The sequence below is a fragment of the Hyposmocoma kahamanoa genome, unplaced genomic scaffold (genome assembly GCF_003589595.1).
Source record: "Hyposmocoma kahamanoa isolate Upper Pololo Valley unplaced genomic scaffold, ASM358959v1 87, whole genome shotgun sequence".
NCBI classification, from domain to species: domain Eukaryota; kingdom Metazoa; phylum Arthropoda; class Insecta; order Lepidoptera; family Cosmopterigidae; genus Hyposmocoma; species Hyposmocoma kahamanoa.
Window position 1 is genome coordinate 10,872,269 of NW_020654422.1, and position 26,449 is coordinate 10,898,717.

At 36.6% G+C, this 26,449-nt stretch overlaps 1 protein-coding gene across 6 annotated transcripts in view; it reads right to left on the reverse strand.

Annotated features, from left to right (window-relative positions):
• LOC113235454 (gamma-tubulin complex component 2-like) overlaps positions 1–26,449 on the reverse strand; it is a 129,449-nt gene that overhangs the window by 55,004 nt on the left and 47,996 nt on the right. For 3 of the 6 annotated variants that reach the window (XM_026471146.1, XM_026471143.1, XM_026471145.1), the window contains exon 1: positions 11,935–12,128. The exons of 1 other annotated variant lie outside the window; for it this stretch is intronic. In XM_026471146.1, the coding sequence (XP_026326931.1) occupies positions 11,935–11,948 (14 nt within the window). In that variant the 5' untranslated portion in view covers positions 11,949–12,128. Of the gene's footprint in view, positions 1–11,934; positions 12,129–26,449 lie in introns of those variants that run through there. 2 more of the 6 variants (XM_026471144.1, XM_026471142.1) reach the window with 2 other exon arrangements.

The window sequence follows — 26,449 nt, forward strand, 5'->3', positions numbered from 1 at the left end:
ATTTAGATGTGAAACGTTACATACTTCTAGTTCCTTTACCGCAGCATAAGGTATACATACGTACATACTTTGAAGGAACTTCGCCATACTGCTTTTCATTTTAAACAGACATTCAATGATCTTTTGCAGACATTATTGTTGAGTTAATTTTAGTTGAGTTGTTTTATAAAAATGTCATGTCGTAGGCAGTCGAAAGCCTTTGACAAATCACAAAGATACTACTACACTTTTGGGCTCTATCTAGGTGTTCTAGTATGAAGTACACGATTTTTCTGATCGCAGTTTCTGTGGATCTTCCTGTTTTAAAGTCATATTGGCAGTCTAGCAATTTATTCTTAACTTCTAAAAATGATGTCATTTTTCTTTTCAATATCAAATCGAAAATGTTTGATACAATAGGCAGTACACATATCGATCTGTAATTATTTACGTCGTCTCTCTCGTCTTTCTTATGTAATGGTTTATACGACATACTTTCAACATAGGTAACGAGATTTATAAAAATAATGGACAACAGTGAAAAACAACCTATATTGACGTCGTCGTTTTCGTTCAGTAACATCAACTTTTGAAAGATGTCAACGTCAAATAAGGAAAAATACAGGAGACATTTTTTTTTATACGGAATAATAATTTTTTTTTAAATTGACCATTAAAAAATTTTTTTTCCGGGTACTTTTCCTTTATTTTTCCACATTTGACATTGACACCTGTCAAAAGTTGAAGTTACTGAACAAAAACGATGGAGCCAACAAGAGGTGTGGTGGTGGGTGGTGTGGTTGTTAAAGTTTTTTCGCTGTTGTGAAATCGATTTAAATCTTATTTTTCTATATTGTGGCTTTTATTATTTTATGTATATTCCTTTGGGGAAATAGTGTGAATGCACGAGAAGTATTTATAATTAAAAAAAGTGCATCCGTATTCTCGCTCATATAAAGAGTACCTACTGAGAGCTGCAAACCGTATTTCAAACAATTTAAAATCTTAACTTTAGTTTCCATTTATATTCTCGAGATTTGTCCGAAATTTATAAAACAGCACCCTGACTTCTACACCAATCTTGACGACCTGCCACAAGGACATACTTTTAGATCACGCAATAGATTGCTTCTGCCACAATCTCAGCTATAGTTACACCACTCAATGCCGGTAAAGATATTCAACGGTCTCCTGCCAATCATTAAGAACGAGAAAAATATTCACTCTTTCTTATAAATTGAAATTATACCTATTTAATAAATGTTTTTACAATTTAAGTGAATACTTTAATGACAAAATATAATGTAATAAATTTAAATTTATACACAATAAATAAATCTTGAATTATGTTGTATAATATATTTATATTATTGTAATTTAATTTAATCGGAATTTTCTGAGTGACATACTTTTATTATACATATATTGATAGTGAACAATTAAAGTGACTAAACTAATCCTCGGCCTGCCGCTGCTCTTGTTGTTATCCCTAAGACAGGGCTCATTATGTGTAACATTATTTTAATTTTAAGACCTTATGTACCATATAAAGACACTAAATATATTGAGTATGGCTATACAAGTTTATTTTATAATGACGCTAAATAAAACTCCAAAATATATTTTTAAACGTTTAACCTTAGAATAATAACGCATAGAATGATAGTTTCATATCAAACGAACTGTCACAAGTGAGGCAAAAACCAAATTCATGTAGGCGTAAGCAACTTGTAACTACGCTCGTCGGCACGCACACAAATATACAAATAATGATGCCATGGAATAACATTTCCCTCAAAAGTGGGGAAATTGTATCTTGCTTAACTCATCATTAAGTTAAAGGTGCCTACAGATTTGCCCGACATTGTCGATCAGGTGCCTATAGATGTGCTCGATTTAGTCGATCGCTACTGTCGATCGACAATGTCGATCAGGTGCCTACAGATATGCTCGGTTTTGTCGATGAAAAACGAATATAGCACTTATTTGTAAATCCAAGATGGCGGACACGATTTTTCAAAATATGCTATATAGGTATCCTTTTCGAGGTATTTGGGGATGCTCATTACGAACATGGCACTCATTTCTAAATCCAAGATGGCGGACACGAGTTTTCAAATAAATGCAATATGGGTATCATTTTCGAGGTACTTGGGGGGTGCTCATTACGAATATGGCACTCATTTCTAAATCCAAGATGGCGGGCACGATTTTTTCAAAAAAATGCTATGTGGGTATCATTTTCGAGGTATTTGGGGATGCTCAATGTAAATACGGCACTATTTGTAAATCCAAGATGGCGGGCACGATTTTTCAAATAATGGCAAGTTGGGTATCGTTTTCGAGGTATTTGGGGGTGCTCATTACGAATATTGCTTTTGTTTGAACTGTCGTGTTTGCCATCTTGGATTTAGAAATGAGTGCCATATTTGTATTGAACATTCCCAAACATCTCGAAAACCCAACTTGCCATTACTCGAAAAATCGCGCCCGCCATCTTGGATTTAGAAATAAGTCTCTCTCTCTCATCTTAGCGTTGTCCCGGTTGCGTCCTCAGCAGGGTTGCTGCGGAGCCCGGGGTCCGCTTTCCTACTCTTTCTCCTCCACTTTGCACGGTCTTCGGCATCCTTAGTGGTGAGACCATTGGCACGCATATCACCCTTGGCGACGTCAAGCCAGCACTTCTTGGGTCTGCCCCTTCTACCGGGGCCCGGCGGAGGTGGCATAGCCAGACATTTGTTTCCCACGTAGCAAGCCGGTTTCCGTAAGATGTGGCCGTACCAACGTAGGCGGCTTTCTTGCAGTTTATCTGCAATGTCACGGACATGAAGGCTGCCGCGGATGCGGGAGTTTCTGACACGGTCTTTCCGTGAAACTCCACACATCCAGCGCAGCATCTTCATTTCCGTGACACGCAGCTCCTGCTTATGACGCTCAAGTACGGGCCACGTTTCACTGCCATATAAAAGGACAGGCCTAATGATGGATTTATAGACCTGTCCTTTCAGCTTAACCGGCATCTTGGGGTCACAAATTACACCAGTCACCTCACGCCACTTTGCCCAAGCGGCTGCGATTCGGGCTCTGACGTCGCAGTCGATGTCTCCGGACGCGCTAAGTACAGATCCCAAGTATTTAAACTGGCCCGTAGGCTCGACCGCGTCTTCGCCTATGCGTACGGGTAGGGGATCTGTAGCGTTGCAGACCATGTACTCAGTCTTCGCCACATTTAGTCTCAAACCGCCGTTCTCAAGCGACTCCTTCCACACATTCACTCGTCGTACCAGTCTCCCTCTATCCGCATCCGCCAGCGCGATATCGTCAGCGTACATAAGCATCCACGGGGGTTGCTCATGCGTGTCTCGGATGGAGCTTGAGACCTCGTCTAATATCACGCTGAACAGATAGGGACTGAGAACTGAGCCCTGGTGAACTCCGACTGTGACAGGGAAGGGTTTAGTGTCACCAACAGCAGTCCTAACCATGGATTCGGAAACGCGGTACATGTCTCGGATGATGTCAATATAAGCTTCTGGTACCCCTTTGGATCTCAGTGCCCACCAGATCATTACACGGGGGATACAGTCGAAGGCCTTCTGCATGTCAAGAAACATGAAATGCAGAGGCGTATTCTTCAATCTGTATTTCTCCATGATGACCCTTAGGGCAAAAACAGGATCCATGGTCCCAAGACCAGGCCGAAACCCATATTGACCCTCCGAGACAGCACTCTCCTGTCGGATCCGAGAGTCTATTATACGCTCGAAGAGCTTCATGGTGTGGGACATGACCTTTATGCCCCGATAATCGCCACACTCCTGCACCGATCCCTTCCCTTTGAAGACTGGAGTGATAATACTCAGTCTCCACTGGTTAGGGATTTTACCGGTGAGGAGCACGCGATTAAAGAGGCCGGTAAGGATGCCCACACCACGGGGACCCATTGCCTTCCAGGCCTCGATGGGAACCCCATCGGCTCCGACAGCTTTCCGATTCTTCATGCGACGAAGAGCTAAGTGGACTTCCTCAGGCGTTACCGGTCGCACTAGTCCCTGATTCGGAGGGAGGACCGGTGGCTGCACCTCTCTGTGCTGCTGATTCAGCAGCTCGTGGAAATATGAGCGCCATCTCTCCTTCACCGCGTCGACCTCGCATATAAGGTTGCCATGAGGGTCTTTAATGCAGCGACACTTGGAAATATCTTGTGCCGCTAAGACCCTCGAACGTGCCAGCTTAAAGATAAGCTTCTGCCCCTCAGACGATTCCAACTTGTCATACAACGGCTGCAAGTGGTCCCGTCTGGCTCTGGCTACAGCTTTCTTAGCGGCACGTTTGGCATCCCTATATGCGTCGCGGTCTTCAGAAGATTCGGACGCTTGCCACGTTTTGAAGAGGGCTTTCTTCACCCTCACCTCCCTCTGAACTGTGTCGTTCCACCACCAAGTTTCTTTGTCACATTTGCGACCACCCTTGGACAAGCCCAGCACCGCTTTCGCCGCCTCAGATATGGCAGCCTGAATGTCCCAGTGGTTCTGGACTAGATCACCTTCAGTGTCGGCGCATTTATCGCCGATCGCTGAGATGAACTCCTGGGACGTGGTACTATCAAGCCGCCACCATCTGATTTGGCGTCGGCAGCGCTCAGCGGGCTTGTCGGCCGGCTTTACGCAGAGATCCATGACAAGAAGACGGTGTTGCGCAGTGAGACTCTCACCTGGTATGACCTTGCAGTTGGCCACTTTGCTGATATGGTGTCTCCTGGTGAGTAGGAAATCGATTTAGAAATAAGTGCCATATTCGAAACCTAAAACCGAAAATGCCATAAGCAAACATTAAAGAAAATAACTGTTAAAATAGATTAAAAAACCCCTAAGAATGCTCCCCTTTTAAGAAAATAAAATATTTCAATATAAAATATTTCGCTTGAGTTACGAAAAGAAAGACATATAATAAGCTATCAAAGTTGTACTGGTGGTGCCAACACTATAGTAGAAACAAATATATACTGTAAATTTGTTGCAATATGTGCTCCAATTCAAATAAAATTAAAATAAATAATTATTCAATAAAGCATGAACGCAGAGCCGTTAAAAGTATTATAAAATAATGAAGTGTCCCAATCACTTACAGGAGTTAACGAAAACATTTAATGTTTATTCAAGTAAATATTAGTTCAAGATGCGCAAATAAATCGAAATTACAGGCACCACTAAAATTTACGTAATATAATTATTTTGATACAGAATAGCAAAATGGGGAGAAAAAAAATTCGTTACTTTGCAACACTTTCGTATCTTGTTGCCGCGAAATTATTTTTCTGTTTTAGTGAATAATTACATAAAAATATGAGTTGAAACGCATTACTTACTTGTGGAATGTGATGTTAGTGTCTATTTTATGTTTGTCTGTTCTATTTTTACACCCATTTACCGCACATTTCGTCATTTTTAGCAAAAAATTTTGGAGCTGTTCGCGGTGCAATTTGACCTTGAGCACTAACAGCCCGCGCGCTCCTGGGAGCCCGTTGGGAAGCCTTTAACTTGCCTCACTTAGCGTGTGCGGGCTAGGTTTCTATGCGTTATTATTCTAAGCGTTTAACGTGAAAGGCGAAGGTTCACATTCGAAATTACATTTTTCCAATTTTTAAAATTTTTCAAATTTTTCGGAGAATTTTCCATTTTCGAAAAATTACCCAACATTAGACAGTCGTCATAAGTATTCTGGTTAGCATTCCGTTTCACGGTATAAACAGCAGTGATGATATTATTGGTATTATGACGAAGTCGATGAGCGGAAAAGAGATAGCAGCAGCAAGTAAGTATGATGGCTTAGATCATTGCCTTACAATTATATGGACGATGGGTCCGCGCTAAAAAGTGTCCGAACTTATAGGGCGTTAAAATCGTATACAGAGCGTTATTTATATACAAAATTAGACAGTACTGCGATGACATTACAATTTAAATTCAACGTTTTAGCTCTTTCATATTCCTTTACATGTCACTACGTTTAAATAGATTGACGTGAGACATTTTTTCGTGGTTTTTGTATTAGACCCGTCGGCGATTTATTTGTAAGTCAATGGCTTAGATGGAATTTATTTTATCACTTTCCAGTGGAGTATGGCTAATTAGACAAATTAGAAAGATATGTATAGTAGGACTTATTACGGCCTCACTTGCAGCTTATGTAGAAATAATGTAGTTTAATTTCTATATCGTAATAATTTCTATAATATACTATATTATACGTCTCGACTCGAAAAAGACGCAGTTTCCGATCGGGAGAGGCAATCTAAATCAAGCTGCATTATCCAAATATTTTAAAATGGTCGATAAAACTTAAAACTTGCTCCCTGAAAAAATCTACGAAATGTCCCCCTTGCTACAAAACACCGAAGATATCCATCATGCTGTAGCAGATGCTCATGCCAAAAAGGTTAATATTCTGGACTGGATTGAGATTGCAGCCATGTCGAATGTGGGTTTGGTGGGTTTTTTGTTTTTTTTTTATAATTTTTTTATTAAATATTTAAGCTGTTACATAAAGTTCTTTGTTATAAACTAAAACACATTACTTGTTAAAAGTTGTCCCCTTTCCCGGGTCGTGACTATTTGATATCAGTCCCCGGGGAAAGAGAACAGGGGGAAGAGTAAAGAATGTACACAGAATGAAAGAAGATTTTGACAGGAAAGAAAGGAAAGGGTTCGGTGGGTTTGTCTTCATTCTCCATTTTTGCTTCAAAATCACGCCGGGGACATCACTGTAGCGGATGCCCGGAGGATTGTTAATTGCGAGCTAGTCACCGTCCGTTTCACTTCTCCGACAACCCTCCGAGCATCCACTACAATACACCACCGTCATACTATTACCTACAACATCATAATATTGTATCATTGGGATCCGCAGGTGGATATCTGCGGGCTGATTTTGATTCAAAGCCTCGAAATCAGATCGGTTTCTGAGTGAGAAGATGAACCTGATTCCTACTATATCTTTCTAATTTGTGAGTTAAATCAACTATTGTTCCGATTTGAAATGTCAAAAGTTTTCGATTGGCCATCTAATTCTAATTCTAATTTAGGCACCTGTCGTCCGCCGCATATGAACTGAATGATCTCTGGTGATCAATTATTAAGGTGGAAAAGAACAAAAAATTATTTGTAAGTATTTGTATTTGCACTTTGTAATTTGGATCGATATTTTTGTAAGGACCGCGTCTTGAGTATAAACTTAACAACAGGTCGCTTCTTGGCCTTAAGAACAAAATGTGGAAAACCTATACAAGTTGTTTTTAACTGATGTAAAACACAATTTTACGACAAAGAATTAAGACAAATTATTTATTAACCGACTTTAAAAAAGGAGGGGTCCTTACTTCAACTTATACGTATTTACACCGACATTTGTGAATTAATTTCGATGATCTTCAATAGTGGTCATATTCAAGTTTGAAGGAAAAATTCCACCTTTAAGGATGACAATTGTGGCATGAATCCGATTTATTGAATTTTACTCCCTTTCCGTTTACCGATTCCAATAAAACTTGGTACATAGATGTACGTCGTTTCAACTAAAATAAAATGTTATGGTGACCTAGAGCTCATCAGATGATGAAAATGTCAGACAAATAAGAGGAACTTCTCAACAGTGTACTGCAGCTACCTTGTGTTTTTGCTCATATGATTGGTTTTGACGAGGAACCTCCATATTATGCAGTTTATCGTTGATCGCGGTAACGAACACAGCGAAAGCGGATAAGCAAACCTTTGAGGAATTAAATAGTTATAATTATTTTTACATTAGAGCATGTAAACCCATGCATCATACGGACAAGATATCACACATGTTGTATACATTTCTTTGCCTATTCTTCTTGTGCCTGTTCACAATTTACTGATTGTACTTTGTTGAGATTTGGTGGATTTAGTTTAGAAGGATTTGCGTACCTATAGGTGCTGATTACGCACATTACAATAACAAAGCTGAATCATTGTCATTTGTAATGTAAAAGTTTTTGTTTTCCTACCCCGGTAGGAGACAGGTAGGTGTGATAATATGTATGTATTTATAAATATAAGTTTCGTAAGATTTTGGATTTGTCAATCTGATAATATTATCCAAAAACTAAGTACCCATATCGTCATTTTTGTATACAATGTACGTATCTGCCACCACAGATTCTCCCTGGGAAATTTACTTTTTACTATCCCTGCAAGTATAATATCATTGATCCTTAGTGAGAAAATGTAATAAGGAACTTAAGAAATGATAAAAGATATCAGATGTAATCCGATTATTGATTTTATGAAGAAAAATGTACAATCGTACATACAAAAAATAAAATAGCGTAAAAAGTGGTCTCTCACAGCAATGTTGTGTCATAAGCGTAAAACTTTTTTCGCTCGCCGTCGGCGAATCATAAAAGCTTTTGTGACAAAAGTTCGACATTCGGCAGCCGTTTGTTGTTGGATAAAGAATCTCGAGTTCTGTTTTGATTGTTTGATAGCAAAAATAGTAGATTTCGTACTTGTATGAAATTGTCGTATCATTTATAAAAAAAAGGAGGACAGTTGTTTAACGTGATACGTACTATGTGTTGTAATGACAAGCAAAAGTTGTGTTAACACAAACGTTTTACGGTTTTTATCTCTCTCGTGTTACAATTACTTGCAAATCTTATTTTCGTTTAATTCTTTGACGTGAATGGTAACTGGTGGTACCTACTGGTTTATTTTGTTACGAATATCAAATTTTCCCACACGTTATAAATAATAGGTAGAAAAAGAAAGCTAACTCAAAGAATTAAATATATAAATATGGTTAATTGAGTCACACTGTTGTGAAATTATAGCCAAACAATTATCACTAATGAAATAATAAACCATCACAAAAAGCACTTTATTTTTTTTTTGTAGGGAAAGGCAAATCGCAGAAAAAAATGTGGTGAAAGGACAATAACCTATAAACATCTGAGTTTATGGGACCATTGAAAACTATAAGTCTTTGAAATTCGTTTGTGAGATGTTCGGCAGGACCGGACTATTAATTTGCTCTAGATTTATGTGTTTTATAGGGCGAGTTTATAAATGTCGCACTTTTATACGCCTTCAGACGTTTACTGATTAATAAAGCTGGTGGAAATGCGGAAGATGCTAACGATGGCTCTTCCTAGAAACGTCACATTCGAATCTAAGAGTGCTTTTTATAGACCTTTTTTAGGACACTAAGGTAGAAGTAATTATTAAGAAGTAGATGAAGAACTAATTAACGTCCTTGTTGTTTGTGTTTATAAGTATATAGCCACAAACAACAAGGACGTAGTTAGTTATTTCACTACATCTGTAGTTAAATAATTAGGTAATTAGTAGTAGTTTGTTGCTTGCTAAAATGTTATAACACCGAAATTTGTGTAAGTAGGTATAAATATACATATAAATTTGACTGTTAAAAACTTTAAACAAAAGCCTAACCATCCGCATGCCAACTCGTCCGTTTCGATATCCTTTTGGAATAACAATGCGCGGAATGTACGACTTCCACAAACCATCGTCTCAGGGACCTCTTGGAGTGAAGGAAGTAATCGACCTCACTGTGTTATTCAAATGCTATGAATGTTAGCAGGATAAAACAGGGCTTAAGGTGTGGTGGGTAGTATATTACAAGTATAGTAAGTGCTAACAGTCCCTGCGTGTCCGTATCCGAGAGCGGAATAAGAAACAGCTTTACTGTTAACTTCATTGTTCGAGGAACACACAAAACAATGTATTTCTGCCCAATAAGGTGGTGCGATTATGTCAACGAGTGTGTTTTGTTTTTAAATAATGACATGCGCCGCGCATTACATGAATAGCAAAAGGAGTCGATGTGCTTTAAGCATCATAAATAGGAATTTCAGATCCGGGTGCCTGTTCTTTTTTAGCCTTTAGGATGCATATAAATCTTAGAATATGTTGGTAAACACAGCTTGTCCACTGTGCAAACCGATCGGTACTTTACGCGTTTTGCTCCTAAATACCTAAGCAGATGTAAGTATAGTAATGATGACGTTGTAGAAGATCACGCCTGGGAAGATAAATACCTGATATTACGTATGTCCTTATAAGAAAACGGCTATAATACATAGTTAAGGAAAGTAAGCTTGTTAGTTCAAGTTAATTCTTAAGTGAAATTATGTAATGTAACAATAACGTGGGACCAACTGACACTATTTTATGTTTGCAGTGTAGGAGCGGGTTGCGTCAACGGAAAGGTTGCTGTGGCGGCGGCGGCGGTGGTTACATCAGGCTATGCTGTGCCCCCGCAGTTACCCAACGCGGGGTCTAGCCAACCCAACCCTATGTATGACTCTTCCTATTTGCCCTAAAGTGATCACTGAAGTACCTATTTTAGATTTTTTGGTAAGTAGGTATTAATTAACACGAAAAGGATAAATGTCAATTATTAATATAGGTATTTGAATTATATTATTTAAATTAAATTTTTATTGAATTGATATTCAATTATTTTTTGTGAAATTACTCCACTAGTTTGTTATAATTATTAATACAAAGATCGAACACTCAGAAAAAATTCCTTCGATCCGGTCGGATTCGAACCGATGTCTTCTTGCATACCGTGCCAGACGCTATACCTACCAACTAAGCCACGGAACGAACCAACGGACCTCACGAATTTTCTATGTGCTTGCGTCGTGTCTTTGTATTTGGTTTTTCAACGACTTTTTAGTCGTAGCGCCACCTATGAGAAATCTATGAATCGTTGGTTCGTTCCGTTCAATTCGAATCCGACCGGATCGAAGGATATTTTTCTGAGTGTTCGATCTTTGTATTAATAATTATAACAAACTAGTGGAGTAATTTCACAAAAAATAATTGACTAACAATTCAATAAAAATTTAATTAGTACAGTGAATAGCGACATCTCTCGCCAGGACTGGTAGCTGTAAAGGTACTAACTGGGTGGTAAATCTTTCATAGATTTCTCATAGATGGCGCTACGACTAAAAAGTCGTTGAATAACCAAATACAAAGACACGACGCAAGCACATAGAAAAATTCGTGAGGTCCGTTGGTTCGTTCCGTGGCTTAGTTGGTATAGCGTCTGCCACGGTATGCAAGAAGACGTCGGTTCGAATCTGACCGGATCGAAGGAATTTTTTCTGCGTGTTCGATCTTTGTGTTAATAATTATATTATTTAAAGTTAGATAAATTTTATTGGGGAATAAAATATAAATATGTAGTAATATTTATACCCGACTCTATTTTTTCATTGCAAAATCATTGTAAAAACTCCATTTTTATTACTTTTTCACAAGAATTTTCCGCGGTAAGGTACTACTACCTTACTTATATTTTGTGGATAAAACACAGAATTCTGGAATCATAGAATTTTGTACATACAAATGTAGATGCAGAGAACACTATGGGCAATTTGGTAATCATGTCGTAGCAAATGCGAAAGAAGTGAGGTAAATAAATAACTTATGAAAAGTAAGTTTGCAGTTCAAAATTAGAATACCAATTGGAATGTTATATCTCACATGATTGACATCGTCTAAAGACAGAAGAAGACAAGTGTACGAAACAACATTTCACATTTTTCTTTATTCAAGAAATACTTTTTGTTTAATATGATGTTTTGTTGTGCAGTGTTACAGGTGCTGGTGAAATTACAGGCACATGGGACTTGTCGACTTATGTTTCAGGGTGACGGGCGCAGTGGCAGTGCCCCTCAGATTTTTGTGCTGCAAAGCTCGGAGTGGCACTGCAACTGTTATGGACAGGCGTGTGGCTTACCATCAGGCGCACGACTTGTTCGTCCCGTCATGTGATTTTATAAAAAAAAGGTATATACTAATAAGAATATACTGAATATGTTTTTGACGATGTAAATAGCGCTCGTTTCAACGTAGAGCACAGTAGCGAATAGTTCCAGTACATTTGCTATATTACCCTGTTTCGTTCATAGCACTGGGTGCTCTTGTGCACGTGGACTGGACGCACAAACCGGGGAACAGGAGGTGAGGGACGAGGTACTAGGAGTCGCTGACCGCGCCTGTGCGCGCCGTGTCGCCTGCATAAGGAGCCGCTCCTCTTTGTATTCCGCTAAGGTCGCGGACTCCCCAACCAGCGTGAATGCCGCGAAACTGTTCATATTGACACTCCACAAGTACTTGTTAACAATAGTTCATATTTTTGGCTATTGTCTCACTGTCATATTGATGACTTGGTGTTGTATTGAATATCTTTAAAATCGTGTGGCATAAAAACTAGCTAAACCTTCTCAATTTCGTATGCGTGCGTACCTAACGCAGACGGGATATGTAACTGCATATTAACTTATTTTAAACACCAACGCGAGGTTGAGATGTCTGTGAGATAGAACACTTATTTCGAGAGTGTCCAGGATAAGCTTCCTGTTAACCCAATTGCTCATATTGTTTCTTTAATATAGTCGTGTAGTATGACAGCCGATCAACTTTTTCTTCAATGAACTAATAAGGGAAATTCCCCCACCTATTAAACCAAATTGTGGTTGTAAACATTTGTCGCTAGTTTGGTGTTAGATCAGGTTCAACAAGTCGAAGTAGGGTTTCCCATATACCTGCGGTTAGACTTGCGCAATTTCCCTAAGGTTTTACCTGGCTGTCATTTGAGTAGATACAAAATACCTACTACGTAAAATCGTTGTAATTTTTATTGGACAATTCCTTGAAAATTACTATTGTTATTTATAACATACATACATCGACGTTTAAAGAGACTGTGGTACGCGCTATGTCCGATTCCTTGTTTATGAATACAATATTAGATCTTTCATTTAAAATCTATCGATGTCTTGTAGCCACTTATATGTATCAAATTTATTATAGATTTGATTAGCCAACAGATCACCACACCTCAACCTGGGTTTCCTCATCACCTACGTTCCTGTGCATTATTCATATGAGCCCTAAGGTCGATGACATCGGTTTGTGTGCCAAATGTGAATAATAACTATATACGGGGCGTTCCACTCACGTCGCTGTCTTCTTATGATTCTGGCACGGTAACTTGGTCTGTGGTAATCCCATTGCTCGTAATAAAGTATGACCAAAATTATTCCCATTGTTCACAAGACAATGTAAATTCAATTATTTTGCTTAGAAGACAAACAGGTCATTGCCTGCACTACACGCTGCCGAATTCTCGATCCCCTAGTTAGCACTAGTACTCGGCGCTATGTCGATCGTTGATGATCTTTTCGTAACCTGCAAAACATTCACATCTGTAAAATTTCTGCATTGTTTGATTCGGATGTCGCATGTGGAAATAGATATTTAAAAATATGCAGATGATGACGACATCTAACGTCTGCGGCATCCCTACTCTCTATATCTATCTATTGAACTGTGTAAGAAACTCTAAATTATGCTTTGTCACATTATAGCACTGTTAAATATTTTCTGTCCAAATATTATCTATACGTAGGGCGCACTATAATTTTCCAGAATGAATAAGAAAAAAAATACTATAAATGATCAGAAATTAATTTATTGTTTCTCAAAGTATTCTCCGTTAGCGTTAATGCACAAGAATGAACCAATTTTGTAAACATTTATGCCACTCCTCCGTGACAATCTCTGAAATATATTTTTCATACTCTTCGACAGCCTCTTCAGGTGATGAAAATCGTTGACCGTGTGGTCTGATTCTTAATTTTTGGAAATAAATAAAAGTCACAAGGTGCCAGGTCGGGACTGTACGCGGGATGGGTCATAAGGTCAACGTTGTTCACCTTCAAAAATTCATTTGTCTGTCTGGCCGTGTGAGAACTTGCATTATCGTGGTGCAAGATGATACGGCGTTTACGGTTATTTTTACGGAGTTTGCCAATAACTTTCGACAAACAAATGGTCGTGTACCAATCACTATTCACGGTACAGCGATTCTCCAAAGCAACAGCAGCCACGTGTCCAGTTTTATTAAAAAAGAAGCAATCATCCGCTTAGAGGCACTTTACACGCGCGCCGCTTTGGTTGGTTTCGGCTCATCTCGAAAGACCCATACACTCGATTGCTGCTTTGTTTTGGGATCGTAACTATAAATCCATGTTTCGTCACCTGTTACTATATCCCACACTAAATTTGACGCCCCTTTGTTGAATCTGGTGAGCATGGCATTGCACCAAGAGACGCGATCCGTTTTTTGAGCCTCAGTTAAATTGTGTGGGATCCACCGAGAGCACAGCCAAATGTTTGTGTAGTATTGATTGTATTTGATTCATGCCTATGCCTAAAGATGCTCGAATCTCATGATATGTCACATGCCTATCTGTTTTGATCATACGGCGCACAGCATCGATGTTTTTGTTGTTCACAGCAGTGGACGGGCGACCATAACGAATTTCGTCACTGAGATTCACGCGTATGAATTCTGCAAACCGGCTATAAATAGTCATCTTGCATGGTGCTTCATCGCCGCAGTTTGAAGCCGAGCGAAGCTCCGCTGAGCTGTTGAATTACACTTAAACTCGTAGCAAAATCATACTACGAAAATTTTCACGAGTGAAATCCATGGTGATGTAGACAACCAATTACTAAAATGACGCCACAATGTAAAAACAAGTGACATTCAGATGAAACAAACTGTATTCTACAGCCAAAGAGTTCCATTTTCGAATGGTGTAATTACTTTTAAATATTGTTTATGTAAGTTCCGGAAAATTATAGTGCGCCCTATGTACTTAAATGACACAATATCAAGTAGGTATCTCCAATATTTTATGCAAATATATCAGTCCTAAACTAAAACACTGACATTAGTTCAGTACGAATAAAATAGTAATTGTACCATCCTTGTTCGGTTTTAACTAATTTAAAACAATGGGCTAACTGAAGTTCAAGACACTGAATAGTTGGAATGACTCCTAATATTGTATATTAGAATTTTATTATGTTATAATTGATGGACAAAAAATATTGTAATGTATTGGTTAATGGTATTCATTTACATATTGTGTCATACTGACAGGCCACGAACTCTGCGGTTAGTCATGCGGATTACAAATGTTGTTATTGTCTTTGGCTCGTATTTGTTGTTGCCTACTCCCCATTATGGAGAAATTACGGCCATCTCTACTATGGTGCGGTATCAAATTATAAGTGAAAAATTAAACTTTAATCAATTACGTATTGGCCATGTTGATTTACACTCGTTAGCAATCTTTCGGGTAATTTTAGACTTTCACTTTCATAAAAATTTCTGCCTTCACTTATAAAATTCAGCTCTAGTGTCGTTTAATGGTTTCTTTGTTATCTAAGACGCGTCTATGCAAAGAAAAGGACTGAAACAAGTGAAAATCTGAAGGGGCGATGTTGGGCAAATACGGTGGATGAGTTAGGTTCCTAATACATCGCAACCTAACTGCAATAGTTTTTTTTTTGGCTTTGTAAAGATGTGTACTACACCAACCTACCCACGTGACTCATCAGTTCTGAGCCTTTTAACTAATTATAAACTATTAACTTTTCCGCTTGTTCTTACAATACGTGCTAAAATATATTTTGTTAAATGACCATAGATTATAATAGTAAAAAAGAAAAACCACACTTCTTCTTAATCTTACTAAGTACCTAACCTCTTAAACACAAACTCACTTGGTTGTATAAAAGTATTGACTTACACGTGTGAACTATTATCAGTAACAAAAGAACACAAAAATTGTAGAACACGTTTTCAAATATTTATGAGTAGTTTTTCCGTGCCCAATTTTATACAAGGACTGCTTTTGTAAAACAAATATACTTAACACTTGCATTATAATGTACGTAAATATATACATACTACAAACATACATACCATACCATACACGCAATAATTTACGTAAAACAAAAAAAGTGAGTACAAAAGTCAATAATCGTCGTGAAAGACAACGACGATATCTATGTAGTAACGTACTAGATGCGGTTTTCCATACACACGCTGTTTCACTAATGTGCGGTGAAGACGTTGCATATTATTTAGTTGGTTGTCAAACATTCAAGATGGCGGACGCAGATTCTTTGAAAATTAATTTACATCGATGTGTTGCTCACATTACACTATTTGACTAATTGTGTGACCATAAATTTAAAGTTTTAAATTATTGACTTGGTAAGTAATGTTGATTAATTTGTGCATATCGAGTTCTTAGGTTTTCGCGATTGTTACACATAGGAAATGAAACTATTTTTCCGGATCAACCGTGACCATGAGACCTGTAAAGGGCCCGAAACGTCGGTTTGTTTGAAAAAACAAATATACGCGATTTAAATCCGGAAAAATAGTTTCATTTCCTAATTTGTGCATTATAATATTTGATAATCGACAAAATTCAACACTAAAATCAAGCACTATCACTGTTGATTGTGTTTTGTTTGGTACATGTAAGTGGCTGTGAACGTTCTTGTTTATAGATTGAAGTCGTTGGTGAAAGACTGTAAAACAAGCTAACATGGCATACAAGTATACAATCCAAAATACTGTGGAAGTCAACAACAGCTATGTATTTACTAGCCGTATGTAGGCATTAGATGCGGCGTTCCCACAGACCAGAGAACCAATTGGTTATCTGGTGTGTGGGCGTTCCATACGCACACTGTGTTTCACTGATGTGCGGTTCCGGCACATCACTTCGTTTAGTTGGTTGTCAAACATTCAAGATGGCGGACGCTGATACGGTCCTCTTTGAAAATAATTTACCGTCTGTGTATTGCTCACTTTTAGCTATTTGACTAATTGTGAGAACATAAATTTAAGGTTTTGTAATGTTCCCATGATTCGTTAAGTAATGTTATGGTTTCTTATTCATTTACCTATTATAATATTTGATAATCGCGAAATACTAAACAAAATTTCACACTATTCATCTCGTTTCCTCAAGTGTGTAATGGCGCGTGTTAAAATAAGACAAAACATAACATCATAGATTAATAAACAATAGAGTGTTCTGACTATACAATAACACAATATGTATAAAATGAATAAAACAGTAACTATATCAATTTAAAAAAATATGAAAATGATTTAACTGCATAGTCTACAGAACTTTGCCTTCCGCAAAGAAAAGGACTTAACATAACATCAATAATTTCAAAAACTCGAGGGTAATTTGTTCCTCTAATTAATTTGTTTTTCTTTTTAGTAATTCGTATATTCTAATTTCTGAAACAATTAAATAATGCGATCTTGTGTGCATCGGTATTGCAAAAATACTACAAGAAATATCAGTACAAGAATGGGAATAAACCTTTCACAGGTACGCGATTAATCTGTTTTGTTCTGTATTATAGATGACGATAGTACTATCTGAATATTATCTGCTTGCCTAGCGCATTCCCAACAGGTATAGCCTGACGCGTCTGTCCACGATACTACGGTAGGTATTGAAATTCTTTGACAAAATTCAACACTAAAACAAAACACTATCAATATTGTTTTGTTTGGAACATTATGGGTCGTATTCCAGAACTCTACTCAATGCTCAAGTCAGGACTTGAGTATGATTTCAAGCTTTAGAAATCATACTCAAGTCTCAATACGACCCTAATGTAGTTTCTGTGAATGTTCTTGCCTATAGATTGAAGTCTTTGGTGGAGTACTATTTTTATAGCGTCTATGGAATATAAATGTAAACATTTCGGCTGCCAGAATAGGTATGTATAACTCGTATTGCTTATTTATTGTCTAAATATTCCACACACACCTGCATTGTCGCGTTCCACGGCATGTGAAAATCAGTTTATAGCTATTGATTCTCTGAATGTTTTCATAATCGCTTCCGGTCACATAGGTTCGTGGAAAAATAAGTCAAGACAAAACATGAATTGGACTAATTTGATCGTGGCTATTTAAACTTTGAAATACAATTGAATGAAAATGATTAAATAACCTTTAGACAAGTAATTAAAACATTGAAATAATTAATTTTTATTTTATAGCGTTTCGGATACATTTTCTCAGCGAAAACAATTTTTTTTTCTGTTCATTACTTGTCGTCAGCTTCATTTTATAATTCAGCGCTAGATGTCACTAGGTGTATGTCAAATTATACTTTGTAGTTGTAAAAAGGAAAATTTTCATTATGTACAGCAAGAGCACATCAAGATTGGCATTCTGGGTTTTAGATTGTTCGTGTCGCAAACAACAGAGTTGAAATTAAATTTTGTCTCAAGCTCGATGAGCTTATGACTCTGTACGTACTAATTAACGTATTTAATGAAATATGACACAATTTACTCACATATCAATTAATTTATTTAATTTCATGAATTAAAAATGTTTTGACTGTTAATGCTCTGTATATGCGTTAATAATATCCCTACACCATTGTAGATAGAGACATTTAATAAAACTATTACATACTAGATGGCGTGATAAGTAAAAATATGTGTAGACCACGTTATCAACAGATTATTAAACAGTAAATAAACGATCAAAACATTCCACATTACTATAATGAGTATTGATTAAATAATAAGAGCCATTGCTATTGGTCTAATTATGTTAGTACCTTTAGATGTATATCGACTGAAGCTATTTACTCGCTTAACAACAACTAAAAATATATTTACGACAAATTTTTAATTTTTCGATGAGGGTAAAAAATTACTTTACTCTTAAGTAATGTAACAACCTTAACAGTAAAAATAGAATAATAACGAAAGGAGGCAATTCCCACGGCATATAGCATCTGAGCTCATGTATATTCTGGTCAGCGACATGACGAATCCACTTCGTTATTATGCAACCGCGACTTACTGGTTCCGATTGTTGAGGCATTCCACCACTGATCGCCTTTGTTGTTATATTATAGTGTTAAATAATACCATTTACGTCAATACTTCTTATGTACCGGAGTTATGTTCTAATGTTCACGTTTGTTATTATTGTTCGCCACGAACATTGCAGATTCACAGTAGCTCTGTAGCAGATATGATTTAAAAAAAACGATGTAATTGTGAATCGTATGTTTTCTTGTAAGACTATCAAGAAATTTTATTGATCATAATGTCTGGCCTTTAGAACGCACGTAAACAAATGTATTAACTTTCGTAGTTACGTATACATATATGGCAGTTTTGCAGATGTAAAGCAAAGGAAGAGTCGAAGATCTCTAAAATGTGGTTAGCAGATATCTTTGTAATTGACAAATTATTCAGCAACACCTGTTTATGTCTTGAAAAAAACTGGTTTCACATTAGTTGCGTTGACCCAGAACCTTACATCGCATTAATTAATATGGCAGCAGCATAATCGTGGTGTGCTTGAAGAACAGAATTAGGTACTGTTATTTAGTAGCAGTAGAGCTTCTTGTGAAAGAGTTCGTCCAGGGAAGTACTGCCACCTTACCTATTTCTATCGCCAAGCAGTAATATTAGCATTCCTGCGTTCCGGTTTTGAAGGGTAAGGGTGCTGGTTGAAGTACAGGCAAATGGGACTTGTCAACATTTTTGTTGACAACAGTTGTTATGTCTCTGGGTACGGGCGCAGTGGCAGTACCAAGATTCTGATTTCTGCGATTTGAAGCTCTGAGTGGCACTGCAACTGTTATGGCAAGGCGAGTCCTTACCATCAGCCGCACGACTTGTTTGTCCCGTCACTTGATATTATAAAATATCAACATAACATAATTACACATGAATATAGTAGTAAGTATATCCATAAGTGTTGAGTTTAGCTCAAATATTCTCTAATTCCAGTTATTTTGTCAGCATTGTATGTATATATATATACCAGGGACATTATTGACATGGCGGATAAGAATGTTTCATCCATTTGCGTTCCTCTAAATTCTACGTTTGTCATTAGTTTGTTTTTTCAACCCAAAATTCATAATTTTGATTTTATCTAGATTGATTTTAATTTATTTTCTTGCTGCCTTTCTACCAACGAATTTAAGCCGTAACTTATGAATTTTCATTAATATACCAATAATAATTATATATAATAATAATAATTCAGTATATAATATAGTCACTGCATAAATGGAGGAGGTATCAGGTACAGTAATATATCTAAAATTCTTCCTTGCGGCACACCAAAATCTATTTTGAAGAAATTATGAAATGTGCACTTATTAAAACTACCTAAATAAAAATATTTTTAAATCGTCATACTATTGCTATCATTATCCTTTTATTTACTATCACTATACTAATTATGTCTACTAGACAAATAAAACACACAATACCGTAAAATGCTGCGCTGTTAACTTTGCGTCCCGACTTCAATATACCCTAGGTATACTAATAAAAAGAGGAAAAGTCAGATACTATTAGGGTTTTCATAGACGTTTGAATAATTCGAGTATTTTTTTACTATTTTATTTTATTCGAAGTTCTCAACTGTTTTTTGTCAGTTCCGCAAAGATAATCTAAACAAAATTTGCATGAATTATATTATTTTATTGTGTTATATAAATTTATCCTATCAAAAAAAGTCTGAAAAAACATACAGACGAATTGAGAACCTCCCCTTTTTTTGAAGTCGGTTAAAAATAACCAAAGGTAGGAAAATGTACAGAGTATTTACTGCACTGTCACAAGATGTATCGCATTTGGGCTCATTCGGGTTCCTTTGCAACTTTAAACCGATCCCGGGTTCTGATACCACAAACCCTTCACATTTTCTCTAGATTATGTGCTGGGCTATGTTATACAATTTTTTTTTATAATCTTATTTTTAATAAGGCCTGTAACACTTGGGTAACAATGTTGACCTTGTGATGTCAATCCCTGTGGATTATTATACAATTGTGGGACACGACTTTCCCAGAGTTAGCATAATCACAAATGATTTTATTGAAATTTATTTGAAATCTATTGATATCATTATTAATTTAATTAATTTTTGATTACTTTTAATTTGAGTTAGTAATTTTATTACAGGTTCCTATTATATCCTACATATTATATAATACAACAACTGTAACACAAAAATATATGATTAAGAGTGCGATTAACAACAAGAGGGCGACTTTTTTTTACAACAACTCTCTATCTACTACTAAGTTGACAAGTTCCATGTGCCTGTAATTTCATCAGCACCTTTACCCTTCAAAACCGGAACACAATAATGCTCACATTATTGCTTCGCGGCAGAAATACACAAGGTGGCAGTACTTCCCTGGACGAATTCTTTCACAAGGAGCTCCACTGCAACTAAACTCCTAGGTGTTGTTGAATGTTTTATTCTATGAATTTGCTTACAACTTGCTTGGATGATAAGAACCCAAAATTTGTGTAAAAAAATATTTATACTCACTAAAAATATTTTACTAAAAACTTCTGATTTCAGGCAAAGTTGCAGCGTTTTACATTATATTACCTATATCCCTACACTTACATGTCTACGCGATAATTAGTTCTTTACCAAGATTGTCCTGCAGAAGCATCTCTTTAAAATATACAAAAGGGGAATCGTAGTGGCTTTATTTCAACTCTACCCATTGAGTGGTGCGGGTGCATTGTCTGGGTTCAGCTCCAATGCATTCCTGCCCGAGCCCGGAGCCTTCTTGTTGACCTTTTTTGTCTGCTTATTGAGACGTTATTAGACAAGATTACCTTTCAATTACTGACGGTTATATAGCGTTACCTAAAGATTCTTGTTTACACATGGCTCATGATGCACTCTATTATGTATTCTACGCTACTGATTTCTATTTTCTAACGTGCGATGTATGAGCCAACAGATACTGGATACTGTAGAGATCGCATACCTGTTTCGGTATCTAATCGCTCATATGGCTGCAGGCTGGAATTGCTAGTCTACTTTTCAGATCCGAAACATACATTCAGTAATTAAGTAAGGTACAAAATATATATAATACAAAATATAATAGTTTTTATTATACAAATATCTCCTTCAACCTGACGGCCCGCGAGCCTACGAGTGTGCCAAACCAGGACCACCGCAGAAACTAGAGGAGTTATTTTTATAAAAGAAATATATGAGTATCGTACTATAACATCGTGATATTCAACAAAATCAACATTATCAGCTAGTTAATATTACTATCCTCCTCGTGTGTTGCAAGTCTTGAAGTAGGTAGCACCCTAATTTCTCAAAATGTAGAGTTCTGCAAAGTGCTTTTTTAAAATTTTTATTACTAAATATTGCCGCGCAATTACACGCGATACATAGATGAGTTTTTAATGTATAGAGGATATTAAATACGTCTGTTTTTTTAGGGACCCGTTCTTTATTCATATAAACATGTTCCGTCGCTTAAAAAAGACGAGAAAGTATTATATTTCTAATATGTCATCCTCGTTGTGTATTTGGATAAGTTATTAAATATTTTAAACGAATTCGAATACTTAAAACAAATTCAGGCAGAGCTGATTAAAATTCAACCTGGCCTTGAGAAGGCGGACATGGCATGGCATCAGGCAGTGACACGGCGCGGGGCAGACCGTAGGTGTGCGAGTTAGGGTTACCAGGAATAGGAAATCAGTAGGAATTTCTTTTCGATGAGATTATTACTTTCGACATGATTATTTTTAAAATTATTAAGGCTTCTAACCAAACTGTAATCTTATAATATACAGTCACGTGTATCAGCATGTAAACGCATTGCGAAACTCAAATTAATTTTCGAATAATTTTAATTGCACCCATATTTTTTTGCAAACATACAATGCTTATTTGCAAATGTTTAGTGAGCAAAATTAAAGTAATTTTGATTGCTCTTGCGTTCTGTTTAAACATTGTGATAGTACCTCTACAACCATCCGGATGTATTGTGTCATATTAATTGTCCATTGAATTAATGATAATGTGAATGCCACGATTAGTATGATAAACAGTTGTTTATATAGGTAAGTGAAGCATAATATTAAAATAGTTGTATAGTTAACACGTATTTTTAAACGACTTCAAAAAAGGAGGAGTATCTCAATTCGATTATTTTTTTGTATGTATGTTACGAGATTCCTCCGACATTTGTGAACCGATTTCGGTGATTCTTTTTTTGTTGGAAAGGGGGTTCCATTCAAATTTGAAGAAAATATTCCACCTCTAAGGATGGCAATTAGGGGATGAATCCGGTTTATTCGATTTCGCCCACTTTCCGTTAGCTGATTTTAATAAAACTTGGCAAATAGATGTAATCCCACAAACTCGTGAGGTAGTTTTTTTTATAAAAAAGTTACAATTGTTTGATGTGCACGACTTCAATAAAATAATTATTTTCTTGTTCCTTCTCGACTTGAAAGTAACGCGTTTTCAAATGATACACGAATTAACAAGCTGGGTTAAATCAATTGCGGAAATAGCTATTAGCTGTAATAACCAAACGTATTAACAACACATTAATTACTAATATACACATTACTAGGAAAAAACAATGACAACGTACCTAGAACAATTAATAAATTTATTTGATTGCATAATAGGTACTCGTACATTATAGAAATATAGGATCTGCTGTGTCTCAATATACCGATATTACAAAAAATATGATATACAAAATCATAATTTTTTCTTTGCGCACTTGCCAAATTTATGCGTTTAAACAATCGTTTGATTGAAATCTAAGTATTTGATTGAAATCTACCTACTGAATAAATGTTATATTATAATATATTTAGAAACAGGGTTCGAAATTATCAAGTTTCTTTTATAATTATCATAATAATTCAGTTTTGTCTATTTAACAGTAAGAATACTAAAAAAACCGATCACAAATTGACCAAAAGTCATTCATCCACTAGTTTGCCACCCTTAGAGGTGGAATATTTCCTTCAAATTTAAACGGGACCACTACTGAGGTACCATTTTTCCAACAAAAAAGAATCATCAAAATCGGTTCACAAATTATCGCGTACCATACATACAAAAAAAAAGCATACATAATGTAATAAAATCGCAGAAGTGAGTGAAAATTCTTTTTAGGTATGTAATTATGCTTAATTATGTGACAAAAACAGATCTTTGTGATTTAAAGCTCTGAATGGCACTGCAACTTTACAGACGTGTAGCTTACCACTGAGCGCACGTTTGTTCGTCCCATCACTTGATATTATGTAAAAAAAAAACAATTGCGATAACGATAATTCAAATTCTGTTAATGATTTCCAGCCGACCAGATTGTTAACTCCACGTGGTAACCCTAGGCGGCTGCGGAGTCAGTGTGCGGTGTTCCTACTTCCTAGTGTCGGCATAGCGAGGGAAATGTCAAGGTCAGACTCGCTCACTTCCTTCGTTCGCTCTCAGACTAGAAGCCTGTGATTACCGCAACCTACCGCCCGCTACTAGTCCTTGTTCAACACCTAATTGTTTTCAGTATACAGGCATTTTTGCTCAGCAGTAAAATTTTACACTTCTTGACGCATAGTTTCTCATATAAATAGTTGCATCTGAAAATAAACTTAACTAGTACGTATATATTTCTAATATTTTACTGCTTTACATGTATCTACCTATTTATTATAAATATAATATCAGTACCTATTTAATCTTATGTTTATATAATTTAATGAATCAGTAAAATAATTCAATAGTTGGATATTAGTTGAGTAAGTAACCTTAAATATTAAGGTTGCATCTATGTACAATACATAACTGATGTTTACATATATTAAAATATAACACCTATACGTTACCTAGAGCGTCAATTCAGCTTTAATATTAACGTTTGAATTGTATGGAAAAAGGCGATTCCACATACCAATTTATCCCCCTACTGTTATTTTCCACGACTCAATCGCAAAGCCAATCAAATGTTGAATTAATTAATTTCCTGCGTATTTCCCTAATTGATTCGAGGTAGGCAAGGAAATGTTTACCTCTATCAACAAGAATATTTCTAAGTCATGACTTACAAATATTCTTGAACGATTTTGATTGGTGTTGTTTTGTTGTTTGTAGTGACTTGACTTACATTACATAGGAATTTATTAAATAAATAAGAACAAGTAACTTACTCCACAACTTTAATTCGAGAAAATAATAGGTATTCCCCATATTAAAAGTACTCCGTCGAAATTTGTGAGAACCTATATGAATATATTATTTGGTATAAAAATAAATACAGATGTAAGTAAGTATAATTTACAGATTCTTTAAAAATTTGCTATTTCCCTCGCATGGTATTAATGTTTAAAATCCTTAACAAGAAATTTTGGTCTTTAAACAGTAACTACCTACGTGATTTTCTCGTAACAAGAATATTTTTTTGCAGCTGGTTTATCATTTAATTTTGTACTGCTAAACCGCCGTGTACATCAAAATGTACATATTATGTGAAGTGATTCAGATCAAGATAATATTATTCTTAGGACCAAGATAATATGAAAATATCGCATTCAAATTTTGCCTTTTTCATACAACAGACAGACAACAACATACAGAGGGTATTATTGCTTGGGCCTGAAGCATAATATGATTATATTTAGTACATTTTAAAGTTTTTTTTTATAAATGCTTGTGACGGGCGCCTGGTGGTAAGCGACTCGCCTATCCATAACAGTTCCAGAACCACTCAGAGATTTGCACTGCCACTGCGCACGTCACCCTGAGACAGGTCTTAGGAGGTAATCTATTCCTAAATCTGTATACCTAACTGACCTACAAAATCCGCGTTATGTAGTAAAGTCAATTTTGGTATAATTTAACTGCATTAAATAAGATGTCAAAAGCACATAAGGCGAGGGCAATTAAGACCGGATAATGGAGACAAAGCGGTGAGGATGACACGTTAGACGACCAAGGGGCGAAGGGCCGCCGTAGTGACGGCGCCAATGGAGCGCGGTTCCTCATTGCCTTTCTTATTATGAACACAGATTTTCGGTTATAGACGTCTAAGGAGATTTTTTTAGTATGTTTTTTTTTTAATATCAAGTGACGGGACGAACATAATTAGTTATTTCAATATACGAGTTTGGTACGGTCGCGGTTATTACCTACTATAATATGAGTCTAGTGGAAAAATAAGAAAATTCAATGGCCCCTGAATGCAGACGGGTGTTAAGCCTTGTTAATACGAATCTATGAAGAAACTCTCCGACAAAACACTGCAATTCATGGAACAGAGACGTGAAATGAGGCTACCGAACTCAGAGGATGCAAGTCACTACAGGTAGCTAAATAGGCAGATATTGAAGTCTTTGACTAGCGACATACGACAATTTAATACAGAGCTTATTAAAGAGGTCATTGAGCGGAACAAAGTTTCCAAGGTGTTCGCGAGAGATCTGTCTATTGGGTAAAGCCAACTGATGAAGCTGACAACAAGGCCTGAAATCCTGAGGGAGATAGAGAGTTCCTATCGACAGCTACACTCCACGAAAGCACCAGTTGAAAGCGAGGCTAAAGACCCCAGAGCCAAGTTTACCCGACATTATACCGAAAATATCCCGAAAGCCAGCCTTTATGTGATTAGTGTGACTCTCAAACAACTCAAGAACAACAAAGCAGCGGGCGATGATGGAATCACTACAAAACT